Source organism: Histomonas meleagridis, assembly GCF_020186115.1.
Source record: "Histomonas meleagridis strain 2922-C6/04-10x chromosome Unknown scaffold_168, whole genome shotgun sequence".
NCBI classification, from domain to species: Eukaryota; Parabasalia; order Tritrichomonadida; family Dientamoebidae; genus Histomonas; species Histomonas meleagridis.
Window position 1 is genome coordinate 112,685 of NW_027150930.1, and position 24,317 is coordinate 137,001.

Consider the following 24,317-nt stretch of genomic DNA (forward strand, 5'->3'; position numbering starts at 1 on the left):
TGGACATACCGAAATAGTCAAACTGCTTCTTGAACAAAAAGGAACTATTATCAATTATATTGATATTCTTTTATAATATTTAGAATTTATTTTAGAAATTTTATATTTCAAAATAATATTTGGAAATTATTTCATTTATTTAAAACAGCACTTATCATAGCATCTGAAAAAGGTTATACAGAAATAGTTAAATTGCTTCTTGAGCAAAAAGGAGTTAATATTAATAATAAAGATGTTTGTTTACTTCATTTTATATTTGTTTTAGTGATTTGATATTTCAAAATAAAATTTGGAAATAATATAAAATATTTAAAACAGCATTTATAAAGGCATCTTCAAATGGTCATATAGAAATAGTTAAATTAATGATTTATCAAGAAGGAATTGACATTAATGCTAAAGATATTTATTTATTTTGTTGAATATTCATTTTAATAATATTTGATTTCAAAACTTTTTTCGGAAATTATTTAATTTATTTGATACAGCACTCACATTAGCATCTAGATATGGTCATATAGAAATAGTTAAATTGCTTTCTAAACGAGAAGGAATAGATGTTAATACTAAAAATATTTATTTTTTATATTTATATTTTGTTTAATTTATTTTATATTTTTAAATAATATTTGGAAATTATTTAAATTATTTGATACAGCACTCACATTAGCATCTGAATATGGTCATATAGAAATAGTTAAATTGCTTTCTAAACAAATAGGAATAGATGTTAATACTAAAAATATTTATTTTTTATATTTATATTTTTAAATAATATTTGGAAATTGTTTAAATTTTTTGATCCAGGATTTAATATTAAATTATGAATAGTTTAAAAAGAAATTATGGAACCGTTCCTTGAATATCGTGTTATTGTATCGAAGTTGCAACATAAATTATCGATTTACATAACGCTTTATAAATATAAGAATAATTTTAACATTTTTGTATACAACTTTTCCTGAAAAAAAATTACAATTTTTATGAATCTATTCAAATATTGCATTTTATAATTTGGTACATAAGAGATATTTTATGCTTTCATTATTTATTACGAGGAATTAAAAATGCCAAGTTCGAAGTGTTCCAAAGGAAAAACGGTTTGTTTCAATTGGCATTTTTTATCTCAGATCATATTTTATGTTTTCTTCAAGAGGAATGATAACTAGCCATACCCCAATAATCGGTATTGATCTTGGAACAACTTACTTCAGTGCTGGGATTCTTGAAAGTGGTGAAAGTATAAAACATTCAAATGTTGAAATATTAAATGATGAGAATGGCAAAAGTTCTATTCCATCTTATGTTACTTTTACTGATGATAATGATATTATTGTTGGATATGCAGCGAAGGAACAAACACCTTTTATCCCAAAATCTTCTATATATGATTCAAAACGTATGCTTGGTCATAAGTTTAATGATAAAATTATCAAAGAGCTTATGAAGTTTTGGCCATTTAAAGTTGTTGGTGATGATGCCAGCGACTCTATACTGATTCAACCATTTCAAGATCAAGAGAAGTTTTATACACCAATTGACATATCATCATTTCTGTTAAAAAAAGTCAAGAAAATTTACCATGATCGTTTTGGTTCAGATGTAGGCAATGCGGTTATTACCGTTCCAGCGAGTTTCGAATTGGTTCAAAAAGAAGCCACGAAAAAAGCAGCCGAAAAAGCAGGTTTTAATGTATTACGAATAATCGATGAGCCAACAGCAGCAGCGATTGCATATGGCCTTCAAGAAAAATATAACGAGAAGAAAATAATTCTTGTGTTTGACTTTGGTGGTGGTACACTTGATGTATCAATACTTGAAGTTGAAAACAAACATTTTAATATATTAGCTGTCAAAGGTAATCTTCAACTTGGAGGTCAAGATCTTGATAATAACCTTTTTGAATATTTTGCGAAACGTTTTGAAGAAAAACATAATATTAATATCCGTAATAATCAACGTGCATGTCATTTGCTTAAAAATCAATGTGAGAAATGCAAGATAACATTATCAAGCACAACTTCATATCAGGTTCATATTCAAGCATTAATAAATATGATTGATTTTGATGATAAAATAGATCGCGCAACATTTGAAGAAATAAATGCGAAAATATTTGAACAATTATTAATACCTGTAAAAGAAGCTTTAAGTGAAGCAAATATTGATAAATCAAAAGTCGATTATGTAATAATGGTAGGAGGTTCATCAAGAATTCCAAAAGTAGTATCAGAACTCCAAAGCTTTTTCGGCCAAGAAAAAATATGCAAAAACATTGATCCTGAAAAGGCAGTAACAATAGGTGCAACAATTGTAGCAGCGAATCTCTATAAAAACAATGATAATGGTGACTATGATGAAGATGAAGATTATCCAATCTATAGATACATACCAATTGTTTCAAAGTCATTAGGTGTCGAATTAAAGCGAAAAGACATGGATGTTATCATTCCAAAAGGTTTTAAAGTTCCGTATACTTCATCACCACGTTTATATACGACAATGAAAAAGGATAAAACAAAAGTAAGAATCAAAATATTTATGGGAGAAGAAAAAGAAACAATTAGAAATAAATATATCGGATCATTCATAATAAGTGATATCCAACATGCGGCAAATGACGTTCCAAGGATTCAGTTAACATTCTCTATCGATATCGATGGTTTGCTAAATGTAAAGGCTGTCGATATTACTGCGGGTACTTCTAATAGTTTCGAGGTGAAAGTAGACAAGGAATTAGACTTTTGATTGAAAATAAACATATATTATATATAATTATTTATGAAAGTATATTTACTTAAAATAGAATACTGTTATTTTCAAATGTCCGGACATACTGCCGATAGAAAATTCATATGAATTTTGAAAATAACAGTATATTATTAATATATTATGTGTTATTCCACCAAAATTAAAACAAATAATTTTAGTTGATTGGAAAAACTTTGTTGACCACTAGGAATAAATTTATTTTGTCTTAACCCAAAATCTTATTTAATAGCATTCGAAATTACTTTATAATTTGAAATATTTTATATGATCATAAAAATTGCGCAGAAATTAATGTTTTATTCCAAATTCTTGATATAAGGTAAATGACTTTGCACCATTTTACAATGTTGGTTTTTACAACAGACTTGTGGATTTTAATTGAAGCTTTGTATCTGTTAATCTGAAAAATAGAAGCAGAATATCACGGTTATGATCGCTTTTATCTCAATTTTCATATCACAACCGTTAAATATGGACACAAGCGCTAATCCAAATGCTGAATTCATTTCTGAAGACGGAGGATCAGATGAACCTGAAAAGGAAGAAGAAGATTTTAACGAACCATTAGGACCACAAGATTATATCAAAATAATTTCGAATGATGGTTCACAATTTTTTCTAGAAAAAGAAATTGCTTTTCAATCCAGTATTTTAAAATCTCTATTTAATGATTCACTTAAATATCAAGAATCACTTACCAACGAAATTCGATTCCCACAATTTAGCGGTCCTGTTGTTGAAAAACTCATTGATTACTTACATTTCTTATATCTATATAAAGATGATCCCGAACAGATATCCAAGTTTCAAGTTGATAATTCCCTATTACTTGAACTTGTAGTTGCATCTGATTATCTCCACATCTAACAACGACAAAATTATTTCTTGTTTTTATTTATTTAAAAATCACTTACTTTTTCTATTTACTTTTCTTTCTAAAGATTCGACTTCTTTTTCCAATTTCTTTTTCATTTCTTCTAATTTAACAATTGTCTTTTCATATTCGCTATTTCCTTTTTGTTTTTCTTCTTTTTGTTTATTTGCTTTTACTGATATTTCATTCAACAATCGCTTTTTGTGTAATTTGAAATAAGTTTCACGTGTTTGTTCAATCGCTTCAATTGTTTCCTTATGTTTCTTTGTTAATTTTCTTGTTTTCGCACGACATTTCTTAATATCATTTTCCATTTTCTCTCTTCGTTCATCTTTTTTATCTAAGTATTGATGTAACTCAATACTTTTTTGATTGATTTCTTCTTCTGTTATGTTATCTTGTTTCGCAAATTTTATTGCTTCGAAACAAATTAATTGCATCTTAAATAGTTCTTTCTGTGGAGTTATATTTTCTTGTTCATTTTCATTGTCTTGTTTCGGAACAATTCTCGTCTTTTTGGTTTTATTCTTTCGTGGACTTATTGTGTTTGGATTTGGTTTTTCTGTTTCTTCAGATGATTCATCCGATGAATAATTGTCATATATCTCAAAATTGATTTGATTTGAGTTATTCGTTTGTATTTGTAATTTCGGTTTTGTCTTTTGTTGCTCAGTTTGTTCATTACTTTGTATTGTAAGTTTTGGCTTAGATTTTGGTTGCGGTAATTTTGATTTTGTTTTATTATTTTGTGGAGTTTCTTCTTCTTGTAATTGAATTTCAAGTTTTTGCTTTTGCTGTTTTGGTGATTTTGGTTTTCTGTTTTGTTGTTCATTACTTTCGTTGTTCTGTTGTTGGATTTCGAGTTTCGGCTTTTGTTGCTGTTGTTTTGGTATTTTTGATTTATTGTTGTCTTCATTTTGTTGTTGGATTTCGAGTTTCGGCTTTTGTTGCTGTTGTTTTGGTATTTTTGATTTATTGTTGTCTTCATTTTGTTGTTGGATTTCGAGTTTCGGCTTTTGTTGTGGCGATTTTAACTTTTTGTTTTGTTGTTCATTGTTTTCGTCATTTTGTTGTTTAATTTCTAATTTTGGTTTAATTTTAATTTCTTCTTCGGAATCTTCATCATTTTGTTGCTGTGTTTCGGGTTTTGTCTTTTGTTGTCGTATTGGTAACTTTGGCCTTAACTTTTTGTTCTTTTGTTCATCAATTTCTTCGTTTTGCTGCTGAATTTCGAGTTTTGGCTTTTGCTTTTGTTGTTTTGGTGATGACTTTTGCTTTATTTTGTTTTGTTGTTCTTCATTCTCGTTTTGCTGTTGAATTTCAAGTTTTGGTTTCTGTTTTTGTTGTTTTGGTGTTGACTTCTGTTTTATTTTGTTTTGTTGTTCTTCTGTTTCATTTTGTTGTTGAATTTCCGATTTTGATTTTGTTTGTCTTGGAGATCTTAATTTTGTTGTTTTGTTTTGTTGTTCTTCATTCTCGTTTTGCTGTTGAATTTCAAGTTTTGGTTTCTGTTTTTGTTGTTTTGGTGTTGACTTCTGTTTTATTTTGTTTTGTTGTTCTTCTGTTTCGTTTTGTTGTTGAGTTTCCGATTTTGATTTTGTTTGTCTTGGAGATCTTAATTTTGTTGTTTTGTTTTGTTGCTCTTCGTTTTCATTTTGTTGTTGAATTTCTAATTTTGGTTTCTGCTTTTGTTGTTTTGGTGATTTAGTTTTAATTGTTTTCTTTTGCTGTTCTTCGTTTTCATTTTGTTGCTGTATTTCTAATTTTGGTTTTGTTTGTTTTGATGATTTTTCTTTTTTATTTTGTTGTTCATCATTTTCTTCATTTTGTGGTTGAATTTGAAGTTTCGGTTTTTGATTTTCATTTTCATTTTTCGTTTTTTCTTCTTCTGCGCCTTCTTTCATATTCAAGAACTCCACAAGTGCATTTTTGTATTTAATGTTTTCTTCTTCAGTTTTATCTTCGTTATCTTTTAATGGCGTTAAAGAAAGTTCACTATTTACACTATTTGATACATTATCTAAATCTTTTTCATTCATATCATAAAATAATTCGCTTCGTTTTGGTTCGATTTTAATATTAAAATCTTTGAAATATGTGGAAATTTTAAATATGGAAGAATTCGATTTAAATGAAACATTACGTGAAATATGGCATACAAAAAGTGTTTCAACGTCTGAAAGTGAGTCTGAAATAAGTCGAAAGATATTGGAAATTTGTCTGAATTTTTCAATGTTTGGTGATTGGGAAGATTGAAGTTGTTTGATTAGAAAAAGAAATTTCTCATTAGGTTGGAGATTGGACGGAGATGAAGTTGGAATAAAGGAATCAACGTTTGAGATGATAACCCATTCAAAGAAATTATCACCTTCTTCAATTCTATAAACAAAGGCAGTGTTTTGAATTTTCCTGGGTTTACTAAAGGCACTCTCTATAATATCTGTTGCATCAAACTGAGTAACAGTTTCAATTAACTCAAGTTTATCTTTCTTTTGATTTTGAACTGAAAGGAAATCAATAACATACGAGTCATGAAGAGTACCTATAGAAATTTTTAGTTTTTGTGGTGATTCAAGAAAATAATGATTTGCAATTTTTATGCAAATATCACAAATTTCTTGAAATTGAGGAATGGAATATTGACTACAAATACTAATTATTCTATATGATTTATTAGGTGGAATTAAATTTATTATTGAATCAAAATCTTGGAATACTTGATCAAATGAATTTTCTTGAACAAATTCAGATGTAGATGTATCATCAACTAAAGAAATTTTGTTTCCCTCGATATTAACTTTGCAATTTTTTATTACATTAAAATCAGCTGTTGGTGTGGAAACATAACCAACGATTTTGCTCATTTTTTTTGAAGACCGTTAAAAAAGTGCCCGTTATATATACGTTAACACATTTTAAGCTTAACGTTTCTTTTGCCAGAAAAATGGAATGAGAAGAAATTTATTCAACCAAAATCCACCAATTTTAGGAGATACATATTCTAGTATTAGTAATAGAGTTAAAAGTTTTTCCAATGCAAAATCACCATCAGATATTCATGTAGTTAAACGACGAAGACCAAAATTCAAAATAATTGTAGAAGAATTAACAAATGAAATAGCACAATTACAAAGGGAAAAAGAATCATGGCAATCTGAACTCGACCAAGAACTTGTTGATATTAATCAGCCTGACGACAATTCAACTTTTGAGAAAAAAGCAGCAAATATTTTACCACAAGAGCCTCAAAGTGCAGAATCATTAAATGGAAACAGTTTTACACAACCAATTACTGAAAACCATTTAGTTAAAAATGGCGGGTACTTTAAATCTATTTCTGGTGAAAGTTCAGAAAAATTCAACACAAACAATGAACAAAACAATTCCATAAAATCATCCAATGAAACTCACGATAGCAAAATTATAAAGCAAATCTCACCAAATGATGAAGAAAATAATGAGAATGGTTTCTCAAAACAAATAAATAAAATAGACGAAAATAAAATAAATGATGATATAAAAGAAAGTGATAAAAATAGTTCTGCGAGTGAAATCGGATATGAATTAGAACTAAATCATGATAAAGACGAAAGTGGTGATTCACAACAAAACACTAAAGATAACATTCTCTTAAGATCTGATGATGAACATAGTGCTTCAAAGCAAATTAATAAAAATGATGATAATCAAATAAATGATCAAATGAAACCAAGTAATGAAAATTATGAAGACAGTTCATCGAAACTAACAAAAGAAACTAAAAGTAATGATGACTTAAATCATTCAAATAATGAAAATGAGAATTATGAACTACGCCATAATAGCAAAATCAATTTAAATTCTAGTGATGCAAGTTTAATCGATGAAAGCAGTTCTTCGGAAATAAAATTTGAAAATTATCGCATTAAAAGTAATATTTTCATAAAATCCAGTGATGATAATTCTGAAAGTAATGAAGATTCTGATATAAAACAAAAAATTGATAATAACGAAAGCTATGATTTCAATTATGTACAACAAATAAATGACAAAAATATTAAACAAATTAAAGATAAATCTCAAAGCGATGATTATTTTTCATCTTTACCAATCAATTTTGATTCAAATGAAGAAGAAAAGCAAATTTCATCAAATGAAGTACAAAATGAGCAAAAAGCGAATGAAAAAGAGAATTTAATTCAAGTTAATGATAAATCGAACTCAGAAAGTGTTAATTCAAATGATTCATATTACAAAAAATCTTTTGTTGATATTCAAAATGGTCAAATTAAAGAAAAAGAAAATTTCGACGAAGGCTTTTTATCTCTTAAAACTGAAAGTGAAGAAGATCAAGAAATTACAAATATGAACAATAAAACAGATAATGAACAAATACAAACTGATAATTATTTAAGCTCTAAATACGAAAAAAGTGAAATACAAAATGAAGATAATATTATCTCAAATCAGAAGCAAAAGGAAATTTCAAACGATGAAAATATAAAACAAATGAAAGAAAATCAACAAAATTCTGATGAACAAAATTATGTTATTGATAAAGAATGTGAATTAGGTTTTAATCCAATGATAAATTCATTAAAAATTATGTATGATGAAAAATTTACATCACCTGAAACTTTTATTTACAAAGACGATTATCAGTCAGATAAATATCTTCTTACAAAATTTGATTCAATCAAAGAAAATAAACAAAATTATGTTTATGTTGCAAATGATTTTGAGATGCAAAATTTTGGCGATGAAACAAGTAAAGTTATTTATAAGGATGAATTTTATGATATTGATCGAATTAGTTTTAATAAAAATGAATGTAAAGAATTTAATTTAAATAATGCACTTCCGAATTATGAAATTTTGGAAACACATAAAAATGGTGCAAAAAATCTTTTAAAATATCAAAACAATCAATATCGAGATGAATGTTCAAAATTGACTAATAATCAAAGTTCAATGAATACATCAAACGATTCATTCGTTTCATATAAAAAGTTTATGTTTAAACTTTCGCCTGATGAATTTAAATGTAAAAACGTCAAAACTGATAGTGTTTCAATTCCATTAAGTATATTATATTTAAGTGATAACTTTAAGATACCAAACAACAAAAAAATAACAGAAAATTACATGCAAATTAATAAAGCACTTCAAACAGAAACAAAAGTTACAAATGAAACCAATCAAATTAGTTCCAAAGAAATAATAACCAAAAATGATAAAGTTTATCAAAATCATGATCACATTAAATCAATATCAAAAATTAAATTCCAAGATAAAATATTATTTAAAGATTTAACTACTGATTATAAAATTGCACAAATTAATTTCAAATCAAAATCATCAAATGAAACTGATAATTTAATTGATAATAAATTCCAAGATAAAAGGAATTTTGATGAATTTAAATTACAAACAAATAATATACAAACAGAAACAAATTTAACACAATATTCACAATATGATACAAATCAATATAATCTTACAACAGATTTTAATACTATTTATCAAGACAATATGATATTCGAAGAATTTTCTTGTCCACCTCAAATCAATTCTGTTACAAGAGATGTATCATCTGACGAAGAATATGAATATGAAGAAGATATAATTAAATCAAAAAAAATCTCAGAATACTATCTAAAAGAAATTGAAGAAGAACAAAGTATTAAAAGAGAAATCGAAGAACAAATTAATGGAACGTATAAATATGATTCTTCTTTCAAAATCGACGAATGTAATCAAATTGACAATCACAATGTATGTAAAGTTAAAAATGATAACTTTAAGCAAAAATGCACTTACATTATTGATGCCGACAACTTTAAAATTAAACCTTCGGAATTCAAAACTAAAACGAAAAATAATATTTCTTCTAATGATGACTTCAAATTAAAGCCACAATTAATTGCTGAAGATCAACATTCGCAATATGTTAAGCCATATATATTTAGAGATAAAATTTTCTCATCGGAATTCGTCATTCCTAAAAATGATTTTAAAGAAAATACTTCTAAATTTGTTATTAAAAATGAAGAATATAAAAATATTTCTGATTTCACCATTAAAAATAATGATACATTTCAAGATAAATTTACAATTGATGATATTTCTGTTATAAATAATGATAAAAACGAAAAATCATCCAATACAAAATCTCGAAATTCAAAAGTTAAAAATGAAATTAATATGGACTTCAATGTAAGTGAGACAATTTGTTTAGAGCAAAATGAGACACAATTTTTATTAGATACATCTATAACTGCTCAAATAACGCAGAAACAAGTTAAAAATGATATTAAATTTGTTTGTGATCAAGAATATCAAATTAATTCACAAGAAAAATTAACATTTAGTGAATGTTATCAAATAGATAAAGGCAATTATAAAGAAATAGAAAACATAAAATGTAAATTTGATGATTTTTATTTGGATAAGACAATCAAAGCTTCAAATAATGATTATAAAGACAACATGTTATTTAATGAATTCTATACAACAAATGTAACAAATTATAAAGACGAATTATCAAAGTCAAAAGATGTCTTTCAAGATAAAATGAATTTTGATGAATTTGTTTCTAAACATTTACATGTAAATAATTCAGATCAAAAATCTTTAATATACGGCGTTGAACTATTAATTAAAGATTCGTTGATTGAAAATGAAACCGAATTTAAGTTTATGACTCCTCAATCATATCAATGCTTATCAGCATTTGATTTACCAATGAAAGGTAATATTTCTGAATTCAAAATCCCACAAATTAAATATGATTCAAAATCTTTTAATGAATTTAATGTTAATTCAACTAAAAACGAATTCCATGATAAAATGATATTTGATGAATTTAAATTAATATCAATAAATAAAGCTGATAATATAATTGAAAATAAATTCAAAGACAAAATGTTATTTGATGAATTCATAAAATCAACAAATGAAACTGATTTAATTAATGATAAATTCCAAGATAAAATTATATTTAATGAATTTGTATTAAAATCAGTAAATGAAACTGAAAATAAATTAGCTGAAACTGAATTCCAGAACAAAGTAATATTTGATGAATTTAATTTGAAGTCAACAAATGAAATTGATATTTTCGATAATACATTCCAAGATAAAATGACATTTGATGAATTTAAATTAAAGTCAACGAATAAATCATATAGTACACTAGATAATGAATTCCAAGATAAAATGTTATTTGAAGAATTTGTATCAATATCAACGAATGAAACTGATAGTGATTTAATTAATGATAAATTCCAAGATAAAGTTATATTTAATGAATTTATATCAAAATCAGTAAATGAAACTGAAAATAAATTAAATAATAATGAGTTCCAAGATAAAGTTGTGTTTGATGAATTTATATCGAAGTCAACAAATGAAATTGATAATTTATATGGCAAATTCCAAGATAAAATGACATTTGATGAATTTAAATCAAAATTACAAACAAATGATACACAAACCGAAACAAATTCAACGCAATATTCTAAATATGATACAAACCAATTTAATGATACAACTGAATTTGAATGTAATTATCAAGATACTATGATATTTGAAGAATTTCACAGTACACTTCAAATTAATTCTCTTCCATCAATTCCATCAGAAGAGGAATATTATGAATACGAAGAAGAAGAACAAATTATATCAGAACATTTTCAAGAAGAAGTTAAAGAAATTAATATTGTTAATAAAGTAACTGCAGAACAGCAAATTCAAGTCGAAGAAATTATTGAGACGAACATTGAAGATCAGCAAATTACAGAAGAAACTATTAAAGATAAAGAACAACAAATAGAAGAAGAAGGTCTTTTCAATGATATTCCAACATTATTTACAAGTTATGAAACACCTCTAATCAGTAATTATCAATATAAAGATTATTTACAATCAACTTCATTCCAAGACATATTGAACTTTGATACATATCAAGATGTATATAAAATTATTCCATCTAACAAACAAGAAAATGATAAAGTTGAAGTTCATCATCATTCACATCGATCTACTTCATCCCAACTTTCAACAAAAGAACGTAAATCGCCATCACTTGTTGTTACCTTTAAGCAACAAAATAATATTCCTAAAAGTAATCGAAAACATCTTCGCGACTTTATTCGTGATCCACTTCAACAACTTTCAGTTGCATCAGATGAATCGGAAGCATTAATGCATAGTTTATCATTTGATATTAGTGATTTAAGTTTGAACCAAATTATTAATGATGAGCCAATAATTGATTATCGTGCTTTTTATCAATCTTCTCCATTTCCTATTCGACCTAATCCTAATTTACCAATTCCAACAAATTATTCTGATTTAATCAAATTTTCACTCCAATTTATTACTGAAGATTTAAAGCCTAAAATTCATTCATTAAATAATAAAATTTTCTTTTCTGAAGTATTAAAAGTTAAAGATAAATCAATGAAAACTAAATTTGTAATAACGAAAGATAATTTCTTTAAATCTAAACTTGGGATTTATCCTTTAGACAAAATAATAGCAAAGAAATCATTCAAAGGATTTGTAATATATAGTAAAAAAGGAGAACTTTTATATGAATTGGAATCAAAACATGAAAAAATTTGGTTACGTTTAATTAATAATAAAGAAAAAATTTCGGATCTTTCGATCATTTCTTTACTTTCTGAGTCAGGAACATTTGAAGATTCCCTTCTTTCTCCATCATTATATTTAGAACAAATTCTTTTAAATTCTTCAACATTTCCGATTTCTTTAATAAAACAACTTTTTAGAGTTTTCATTGAGAAGAAATCTCATCATTATTTAATAAGAGCATTATTCTTATCTTCTTTATCGACTACAACACCAATATTATTATTCCAAAAGCAAAATAATTATTCAAAACAATTAATTGTTTTGTTTATAGCATTTTCATTTAAATGGATTCAAAATATAATTAATACAATTGATGAGAAAAAAGTTGTTAAACCTTCGCGTTTCTTAAATATAATATTAAAGGCAATAATGAAACTACCTAAAGAATCAATGTATATCATTAGAGTTATTGTAATAATGGCGATGTTTGCAATTGGTGATCGAAAAATCGTTTTTTCGATATTTGTTTCGTTTTTATCTTCATCAATTTTTGAGGTTTTAAGAATAACAAATCAAGTGAAACAAATTCAATTCATGAAAACTATGTTTTCGCAAATATTAATTAAAATTAATGAAATGGATGAAGAAAATAAAATGATTATAAATTTGATAAATGTGTTTTTGCATATTTTACAAAGAGAAATTAAATTCGAAAAAATGGATAAACCAAATATTTCGTTAATTAATGATTTCGTAAATGAACACAAAAATGAAATTGAAGAAGAACTAGAAAAATTTATAAAGCAAGAACCAGAAAAACATATTATGATTTATTCATTTGTTCAGAACTTCAAGTTTATAAATGATGTAATTTTAAAGAGAAAGTAAAAAAAAAATTTATCATTTTTTTTTCTCACTGAGAGGAAATTGAACTGGGTTTTTTCCTAACATGAGTTGGTGTGAATATGTAATAAAAGGGTTCGATGTAATTTTTCTTTAAAAATTCAAAAGATAAAGTTTTTCTCCTTTAAGAACAAAAAGTTATCGTTCCCTCAAACAGTTTTTTATTTTTTTGCTATAAATTTAGAATTTTGAGAACTCTTCACACAAAAAAATGAAAGTTATTCAATTTTCTATGATAAGAAATTTCGGTTTTTTAGTGGCCGCTAAATGCAAGCACCCATAAAAGATGGTCTACAAAAATCACTATTAATCGAGAAAACAATTTTCGACTTAAAAGATGATAGCATAAGCGAATCAGTTCAACCTACAATAAATTTATTAGATCCTAATTTCCAATATTCATTTAACATGATTCTTAGCAAATTAATTTATTCATCTTTTATTGCACAAAGCAAAAATGCCAACCTTTATTTAAATTTTTTAAAAGAAATTGAATTAAAGGAAGAAAATAAAGATTTAAAATCAAATGTAATTCATGTTTTTACTCAACATCTTCTAAGATTAAATACACAAGAATCATTTTACATTTTAGATATGATGATTGAACAAAAACTTATTAACTTCGAAAATGTTAAGAAAGCAAAATCATTATTTTTTGCACATTATATGAATGAAGATGAAATCGAAGAATTGAAATCAAATTCTGATTCTTTAACAACATATTTCAAAATAAATTATGAAGAGTTATCAAAGAATGATTGGGAACTTCATAAGAAATTAATTAAAGAAGGAGTTAATCCAAATGAAATTGCGAAAATAATTCGAAATGATGATATCGAAAAACTTCAAGAAAAATCATCACAAAGTAATTTTGATTTTAATCAAACAATTGAACCATCACTTTATGAAAGATGTTCATTTGTCAACAAAGAAAATGTTACATTAATTGATTATGCAGCATATTTCGGATCTATAAAATGTTTTAAATTTTTGTTAACTAATAATGCTAATGTAAATAACACAGGTAAATATATAGCTGCATGTGGAAATGTTGAAATCTTTAATCTTTGGAAACAAAAATGTTCATTAAATGATGAAGTTTATGAAATAGCAATTAAATATCATAAGAATGAATTCTTTCATTATCTTTATGATGAAAAACCCATCAAAATTGAAAATATAAATGAATTAGGTGAATGTTGTATTGGATATAGTAATTATGAACTTTTTTCATTTTTAGAAGAAAAAGGAATGAAAATTGATGATAAGATCATTCGTGAAACTGTATTTAATAACAATATATTTCTTTTTAAACAATTTTTTGAATTAGATTATATATCTAATGAATCTTTAATACAATGTATGGGAATAGGAAATGTTGAATTTTGTAAATATATTATTGATCAAGAAAAAATTGATATTAATGCTAAAGATATTAATATATTTTATTTAATATTTATTCTGATAATTTTATATTTCAAAATAACATTTGGAAATTATTTAAAATATTTTTCTCAGCATTATCTTATGCATCAGCAAATAATAACATAGAAATAGTTAAATTCCTTATTGAAGAAAAAGGAGTCGATATCAATACTAAAAGTGATCATATTTTTTATTTGATATTTATTTTAATAATTCTTTATCTCTAAATAACATTTGGAAATTTGCTAAAATATTTGATACAGCACTTAACTTTGCAGCTGGGAGAGGTTTTATTGAAGTGGTTAAGTATCTTCTTGAACATGATGTAGTTAATGTTAATTATAAAAATATTTATTTGTCTTATTTGATTTATATTTAAATATTTCCTAGTTTTCCAATAAAATATGGAAATTATTTAAAATTCTTTTTACACCACTAATTTGGGCATCTTATAATGGTCACATAGATATAGTAAAACTACTTCTTGAACAAAAAGAAATTGATATTAATGCTAAAGATGTTTACATGTTTTATTTAATATATAATTTAATAATTTGAAATTTCAAAATATTATTTGGAAATTATTTAAATTATTTGAAACAGCACTTATGCGAACATTATTAAAAGGTAATATAAAAACTTTTGAATTACTTCTTAAACAAGAAGGAATTGATATTAATGTTAAAGATATTTATATGTTTTATTCGAAATTTATTTTAATCATTTCATATTTCAACATAATATTTGGAAATTACATAAATTATTTAATACAGCACTTATTATGGCATCTGAAAGTGGTTTCACAGAAATAGTAAAATTACTACTTGAACAAGAAGGAATTGATATTAATGCTAAAATTATTCTTATGTTTTATTTGATATTTTTTTAAATAAATTTGGAATATTTTAAGATTATATTTAAAAATTATTTAAATCAAATTGCACAGCGCTTCTTTATGCATCTTACAAAGATAAAACGGAAATAGCTAAATTACTTCTTGAACAAAATGGAATCGATGTAATGCTAAAAATATTTTTTTATTAATCTTAAATTTTATTTTAAAAATTTTGGATTTTAAAATAATATTTGGAATTTATCGAAATTATTTTATACAGCACTTATGTACGCAACACGTAAAGAGAACATAGAATTACTTAAACTGCTTCTTGAACATGAAGGAATCGATGTCAATGCTAAAAATATTTCTATATTATATTTCAAATTTATTTTGAAAATTTTGGATTTTAAAATAATATTTGGAATTTATCGAAATTATTTTATACAGCACTTATGTATGCATCTCTTAAAGATAACATAGAAATAGTTAAACTACTTCTTGAACATGAAGGAATCGAAATCAATGCAAAAGATATTTATATATTTTATTTAATTATTATTTCATTCATATGAAATTTCAAACTTATATTTGGAAATTCTTTAATTTTTTTAATACTGCACTTATGATTGCATCAAATAATGGTCCAATTGAAATAATCAAATTACTTCTTAAACAAAAAGGAATTGATGTGAATGCAAGAGATGTTTGTAAATTTTATTAAATATTTACTTTATTATTTTAGAATTTTACAATAATATTTGGAATTAATTCAAGTTATTTTATACACCATTAATTTTTGCATCTGATTATGGTCATACAGAAATAGTTAAATTACTTCTTGAACAAGAAGGAATTGATATCAATGCCGTTGATCTTTATTTAAATTTTTTAAATTTTGAATTAAATTTTTAATTATTCATATTAATACATGGAAAATATTTAAATAATTTAATACAGCACTTATTTTGGCATCTAAAAATGGTCATATTGAAGTCGTCAAATTACTTCTTTTGCAAGAAGGAATAAAGGTTAAAACAAAAAACATTATTTTGTGCTATTTAATGCTTTTTTTAAGAATTTTTAGTTTAAAGAATATATTTGGAATTTACTATAATTTTTTAAGTCAGCACAAAACCAAGCATCCGAAAACCAACACAAAGATATTGTTCATATACTAAAGAATTATAAGCAATTTAGAAAGCAGAATTCCAAAAAGCATAAAAAATAAATGAATAGGAATCCATTAGAATCCTCCATACAGAATGTCAGAGGAACAATTAAACCATATTATGCTAAAAATCATTTTTATTTTATTTTTTGTGATAAATCTCATGTTTTTTTATAAAAATTTTATGATATTTTCAGTAATTATAATAATTTTTATTGGATTTACAAAAACTGCATTGCATGATAACAAAGTTAAAAGGAGGATATCTTCATTAATGTACATTTGTAAAAAAATAACAATTTATTTCATATGAAATATTTTAACTAAAATTAGATAGATTCAGCAACATTTTTTATCCGTTTTCCCTTCATTTTCATTTATTGCTTCAACATCATTCTCTTCGTAATTAGAGAGTTCGCATTCAAATTGAACATTTGGAATTTCGACGGCAGACTGGAATAATTCCTTAATGCCAACACCACTTTTTGCTGAGCATTCTACGTAAAAAGATGCGCCAATGCTATCTCCATAGTTTACTGCAGATTCATATGGTATTTTCCTTTCTGAATCGAGATCATTTTTATTTCCTATTAAAACACATTTGATTTCTTCAGGGGCATTTTCTTCAATGAGTTTGTGGAATTCTTTTAAGTGTATAAAAGAATCTTCATTTGTAATATCATAAACAATAAAAGCAATTGCAGCCCCATTAAAAAACATAGGTATTAAACTTCTGTAGCGTTCTTGTCCAGCAGTATCCCAAATTTTCAAAGTTATATCATCTTTTTTATCTCTTTTTAATGTATAAATAGTATTTGCTGAACCAACTGTTGCATTACTTTGATTATCAAAAACGTCTTCTGTGAGTCTTTGAACAATAGAAGTTTTCCCTACACCTGCTTCACCAACAAGTATTATTTTTAAAGACTTCATTCTTAAAGCCAGCTCTAGGCTGTCTAAAAAGTGGCATGCCGGAATAAAAGTGACAAATTTTATCATAGCCACTTTTTCCAATGCTGAAGGGAATTGGGAATTTCTTCCGAAATATGATAAATTCCAATGATCCACAAGGCATAAAAGCACTTCCTCCAGAAGTTCAAGATAAAATTGAAATATTTTCCGAAAATTTAAACTTATTTCAAACAATCGAAAATGTCCCCGATAAAATCCCAATTTTCCAAAAAATAATCAAAGGATTCCATCAATCATTTGGATCTATCACATCTGAAATTGCTCAAAGTGAATATATTAAATCTCTTTTTACAAATTATAATTCCATTTGTGCAAATTATGGAACAATTTTATTTAATGATCCTGATATTCTTTCCGAAATGTTCAAATCTCTTGTCTTAATATCCAAGTTATTAAATTCAATACCATCAGCAAATGAATATAACACATTTTTCTTCCAAATTGCACAAGCCTCCAAAACAACACCAAGTTTGTTATTAATTTCCTTTGATTTTCTGGTAGTATTATTTCGAGATTTTTCATTTTTCCAATCATTTGAAGAAACCGATGGATTTTCAATTGTTTTTTCATCATTTTTTATAGAAACCGAACATGACAAGATCAAAGACTTATTTCTTAATTTATTTTTCTGTGTAATTCCACCCAATTTCTATAAATCAATCCATAGTAATACGTCAACTATTGAATTATGTGTTGAATCATTAAAAACAGAAACAGATATAAAGAATTCGATCTTTTTAACCAATTATTTATCATGTTATTATATATATGATCAACAAATCTTTAATAACTTTTTAGATGAAGGTGGCTTTTTAACATTAAATCGATTTCTAATTAACAAAGGACGTCAATCAATTGAATGTTATTCCATAATGTTTCGTAAATGTGGATTTCATTCGATTATAACGCAAAGTTTCTATGAACTTTATATAAATTCGAACACTGAAATTCGCTCTGAGATATTAATCTATTTAAGTTCATTAAGTAATGAAGAATTAGATAAAATTAATTCGATTATATCTATTTCAGAGTTTATCTTACCACAAAAAGAAATGAATTTAGAATGTTATCAAAACTTATCCAATTTATTAGTTAAATATTCGAAAGATATTTTATGTATTAATAAGTTATTAGAAATAGTTAAACCTAATAATGATAATAACATTAATAATTTTGATGAAATTATTTTTACTACAATTACTGTCCTATTACAAAACAATAAAGAATTAATTGATAAAGTAATTGACTTAAAGTTTCTTGATAATTTCGTCTTTAATAAGAAATTCCATGACTTTCTAACAAATAATGAATCATTTCAAAGGATTTTAACATTAATATATTCATCAAATAAAATCGAAGATTATCGATTTTCGATAATAAGTTTCATCTTAAATCCTTATAAATCGAATTATTATAAAATTTTAAATGATTTGGTAAAAATTTCATTTACTGTTGATATAATGAGTTTATTATTAAACTATATATCAAATGATGAAATTACTTTAATATTAACAAATGAAATCGAAAGTAAAATCGATTCATTTAATTTATTTGATCAATGTAATGGATTTAATATCATTGAACAATATATTGAGAAATATCCGAAAAATGTATTTCTTTTAATAAAAAGTTTTACTAAATATAAACAACAACCTAAAATTGATGAATGGATAAATTCATTAGATAATGATTCCGAATTATTTAAAATAGATAAAGAAGAATTAAATAAAGCAGCAATTAATGAGAAAACAAACTTCTTAAATATTCCTTCATTATTACCATTCATTAAAACGTTTAATTATAATTCACCTATTTGTTTATATAATGCAGGAAAATATGGAATTAAAGCATTTGAAAAACGTAATATTCCTTATGATAATATACCGAATTTAAATTATATAGCAAATCAATATGTTACACCAAAAGTTATTAAATATTTTTTGGAGAATAACATAAAGAATTTAAATATAAATTTGGAAATGCCTCAAATTCCTTTATATGAATTCATACCAAATAATCAAATTAATTATTTAAAGATTTCACAAAACGTTATAAATGAAATCGAATTTAAATTCTTAATTCCAAATTATTTCGAAAATGAAAATGATCCAATTTCGATATTAAAATTTTCTATTTTCCAATTGACATATCAAAAATCACGAATTTGTTTATGGAGTCCAACATCATCACAACGAATTGAATTAAATTTATTAAAGAATGAATGGGTATTAATTAATATTAAAATTACAAATGAAAAAATTATTTTTACTTTAAATAATAAATCAAATGTTATTACTAATATATCAATCGAATCATTTCCAAATTATATAATATTTGGAGATGATAATTCATCATTAACTAATTCATTTTGGTTATCTAAACATTTATTAATTAATAAACAAATTATTATTGAACCAGAAATATTTGGTAATGTTTATAACGTTGGATATTATGGATTTGGAAAATATTTTAATGATTTTATACAAATCGAAGAATTATTTCAAAAAATAGATACTGCAAATAATATTCAAGACTTTAATTCATTATATTTAAATTTAATATCATTACAAAAATTATATCATTTTAAAGAAGAGAAATTTTGGTTTCGATTATTATTATCTATGAAAAGAAATATAAATATAATAAAAGATAATCTTTTATTATTTTTACATCAATTACCTTTAATGTTATATACAGGTCGAACATTAACTAAATTCTTTGTTTATATATTAAAAGACATTGAAATATATTTTATATTTCCAAATGAACAAATTATATCATTTTTACATTTAATTGAAAATGATTTAATATTTAATAATTCGAAATCAGAATTAGAATATATTGAAAACACCGAAAATTTATCAACGAATTTAATATCTATTTTAAAGACCGGTATAAATGAAAAGATACAATTTCAATTAATCTCTTTAATATCGAATTTAATTAATATTAATGTAACGGAAAATAAAATTAAACAATTTTTAATACATGCTATAACTTCATGTGATTGGAAATTAAATTTATCTCCTTCAATGTTTCCAATTAAATCATTGTTTCAAATGTCAATACTTGAATCAGATTTACAAATAAAACTTTTGAATATATTTTATGAATCATTAAAACAATATAAAGAAGAAATATTTTCATTCCAACAATTATTAAAATATTCATTAATATTTAATGATGAAAGATCTTATATCTTTTTCGATATAATATCATTTTATTCATCAAAAAATCCGAAATATATAATTGATATGTTTTTATGTCATTATTCATTTTATAGATTTTCAAATGATATTAATGCTTGGATTAAAGCTTTTAATATATTAGATGGTAATGATGAAATTAAAACATTTCCGACAAAAATTTCTTTACGTAGAACTTCATTTATTAGTACAATATTATCAATGCTTTGTGAATTAATCAAGTTAACATTAATAAATGAAGCATTTATAAATCAAAAATCAAAAAATTCCGAATTATTAAATATTGTTTTAGATACATTATTAAACTCAGAATCAATTACTTATCAACATTTAAATAATACTAATGTATTAACATATTTACAAATATTATCAAATTTAAATATTTTACCTGAAACATTACAACTTGAAAATAATAATGAAACAATAATGTTAAATATTGCTGAACAAAAAACTATAAATTTAACGAAAGAAGAACTTAAAAATACAATTTCGGATCAAAAGATGTTAAATGAACCAGATATTATAAATGCTGAATTACCTTTAGAATTTGATGGATATAATAAAAATGAATTTACTGAACAAACATATGAAATAATTAATTTCCATAAAATTATTAATTTATTTGTTAATATCTTTTATAAAAACACAAATAATTTAAATAATTTAATTGATATAATTTCAGGAAATCCTTTACAATATAAAACATATTATATACGATTTTCACAAGAATTAACTATCTCAGTATTAAATTATTATATAAATAACTTTGATAAACTTAATTTAATAAATCCAATACCTTTTGCATTAAAGTCCGTACATATATTTGAAGATAATTATATAAATCTTTTATCAACTATATTAACAATAATGGAAAAACGTAAAAACAATGAATTTATTCAAGAATTTCGTTTATTTATTCTTTTGTCATTTATTTTTATACGTAAAAATGAATTACAAAAATTATTTGATTTATTTAATTCATTTCAATCAATAATTTTTACAAATGAAATCTTAAATGATAATGAATTTTGTTCATTTTTTATTTATAATTTAAAGCAATATAAAAAAGATGAATATATATATTTAATAATCAAATTAACAAATAAGAAAATATTAGATTCTGATTTATTAAATATAGAAAACAAATGGAATTCATTTATTAAATCAGCATTTCAACCTAATGAATCACGAATTAAGAAACGTAATGAAATTGGAAATAATTTAATAACAATATATAAAAAGAAATATATTCAAAGTACAAAAATTAATTTATCCTCAAAAATATTACGAATCACGAATTTATATATTAATACACAATTACAAATCATTGATATTCATAACTTATTACGTCAAAGTGAAAAATATTATTTCAAATTTATGAATTATTATTATAAAAATAAATATTCCAAAGAGAAAACACCAAAAGAATCATATCATTTATCACAATTATGTTTACCTATTCATCAATCAAGATCATTATCACCATCTCCATTTAAGATTAATTCACCAACGAATAATCAACGAATTCAAATTAATGACTTTAAACAAAATGTTAATTTTTCAAGTAAAGTTAAACAAATTGATTTCATGGGCTTCTTAAAATGTTCACCAGAATGGTTTTATTTTCCTTTTATTGATGATAAATCACCATTTAAATATTCATATTTAATCAACCTAAAGAATATATTTGAAGATTTCAAAACTCTTTATGGTCCATTTTCAATGATATTTTCAGTATATTTATATTATTATATATATCCAATTCCTTGTATCTTATTTATAAAAAATGATCGAATGATATTATTAGTATTATCCAAATTTGAAAATAATGAAATTATATTAATCGATCAACCAAATCAACCATTAACATTTATTCCATTTACAGAATCGATATCATTAAATGAATGGCATCATACATCATTATTTTGTGGACATATTGTCTTAATCTTTGAAGATAAACATATTGTATTAACACGACCACATTTATATATACATCAAAGTCGCGCATTTTCATTTTATTATTTATTTGATCCTAATTTCATATTAATATTTAATACGTTTAATGATTATGAAGAAATAGAGAAAATATTCCGTAATAAAACTTATTTATTTAGGAAACAATTATCATCATATTCACATTTATTTAATATCCCTCGAATTACAGATGCTTTAGATATGTGGATTAATCGGGAAATCTCAAATTTCGATTATTTATTATTATTAAATGCTTCAAGTGGTCGATCATTCTCTGATTTAGCTCAATATCCAGTGTTCCCATGGGTAATATCACCTGAATTAGAGCCAAGAGATTTATCATTACCAATGGGACAATTATCATTAAAACGTGCGAAACATTATGATGAAACATTTCAAGACACATCACCAAAATATTTTTATGGTTGTCATTATTCATTACCTGGTGTAGTCTTTTGGTTCTTAATGCGTTTACCACCTTTTAACTTCTTCTTATGGGACTTAAATGATGGTTGGGATTCATCGCGTAGAGATTTCTATAGTATTTCCGATTCATATTTATCTGCTTCATCTACAAATCAAACTGATTTAAAGGAATTAATCCCGGAGTTATATTCGGTGCCTGAAATGCTTTTAAATCCTTCAAATTTAACAGTAGAATGCCCAGAAGTAACATTGCCAAAATGGGCATTGAACTCTCAATACTTCTATACTTCGATGAATAGAAAATTCCTTGAAGAGTCCGAAGATTTATATAAATGGATCGATTTGATATTCGGATGTAAACAAACTGGTGAAGCTGCAATTAAAGCTAAAAATTTGTTCTTACCAAGTTCTTATCATACTTCAACGGCCGAGTCTTTGCATTTGGATCAAAAAGCTTTCGAGGATCAAGTGATTAACTTCGGACAATGTCCAATACAATTGTTCACTAGTAATCATCCGAAGAGATCTTTATTTAAATATAATAATCTTTCGTTATTAACCCAAAAAATGAAAGAGAATAAAATGAAGTTACCGAAACAAGGTGATTTTGTTTTTATTAATGAAAAATGCATCGATAAAATTTGCGGAATTATTTATCCAAAATGCGAATTTTATATAACCGCTGGAAAAAGTGCTTTACTCATCAGAAAAGTCGCTGATAATTCAATAGTGTTTGTGAAGATGGATTCAAAATTTGAATTCGTTAAACACATATCGGTTTCAAACGATTCAATTTTCGCGGCGGTTTCTTATTCAATAGGTTTGGTCGAAGTTTATCAAATTATTCATAATGAACAAACTCCGGTTTCTTTAAGCCTTGTTTCTTCTTTCATGAATTTAAATGAATGCTATCAATCAACAATACTTAGTGATGATTTCCTTTGTGCAAGTGTTTATGATAATGAAATCGTCGTGTGGAATATCGCATCTAAAGTTCGTCATCGAGAAATCGAATTAACCGAAAAACCGGTGTCAATTTTATACGACAAGTTTGAAGGAGTACTGACGGTTGCACTGAAAAAGTCAATAATTCAATACTCGTTAAATTGTGCAAAACTTCGAGAAATAGAAGTAGAGAAAGAAATTACAACTATAGAATTATTACCTTGTATGACAAGTTAC

General features: G+C 24.6%; 4 protein-coding genes across 4 annotated transcripts; 2 read left to right on the plus strand and 2 right to left on the minus strand.

Annotated features, from left to right (window-relative positions):
- Window positions 1–1,140: 1,140 nt before the first annotated feature.
- Window positions 1,141–2,748, plus strand: GO595_010038 (heat shock cognate 71 kDa protein; the record flags this gene model as incomplete). The annotated part of the gene is made up of 1 exon (XM_067912673.1): window positions 1,141–2,748. One exon carries the CDS (start codon window positions 1,141–1,143, stop codon window positions 2,746–2,748), a length of 1,608 nt encoding a protein of 535 aa, XP_067769811.1.
- Window positions 2,749–3,243: 495 nt separating this feature from the next.
- Window positions 3,244–3,639, plus strand: GO595_010039 (elongin C; the record flags this gene model as incomplete). Its single annotated transcript, XM_067912674.1, has 1 exon — window positions 3,244–3,639. The coding sequence occupies one exon, from the start codon at window positions 3,244–3,246 to the stop codon at window positions 3,637–3,639; it is 396 nt and encodes a 131-aa protein (XP_067769812.1).
- A 39-nt stretch (window positions 3,640–3,678) lies between these two features.
- On the minus strand, window positions 3,679–5,550 carry GO595_010040 (calponin-like domain-containing protein; the record flags this gene model as incomplete). Its single annotated transcript, XM_067912675.1, has 1 exon — window positions 3,679–5,550. The coding sequence occupies one exon, from the start codon at window positions 5,548–5,550 to the stop codon at window positions 3,679–3,681; it is 1,872 nt and encodes a 623-aa protein (XP_067769813.1).
- Window positions 5,551–16,896: 11,346 nt separating this feature from the next.
- Window positions 16,897–17,490, minus strand: GO595_010041 (small GTP-binding protein; the record flags this gene model as incomplete). The annotated part of the gene is made up of 1 exon (XM_067912676.1): window positions 16,897–17,490. The coding sequence occupies one exon, from the start codon at window positions 17,488–17,490 to the stop codon at window positions 16,897–16,899; it is 594 nt and encodes a 197-aa protein (XP_067769814.1).
- Between the last annotated feature and the right edge of the window lie 6,827 nt (window positions 17,491–24,317).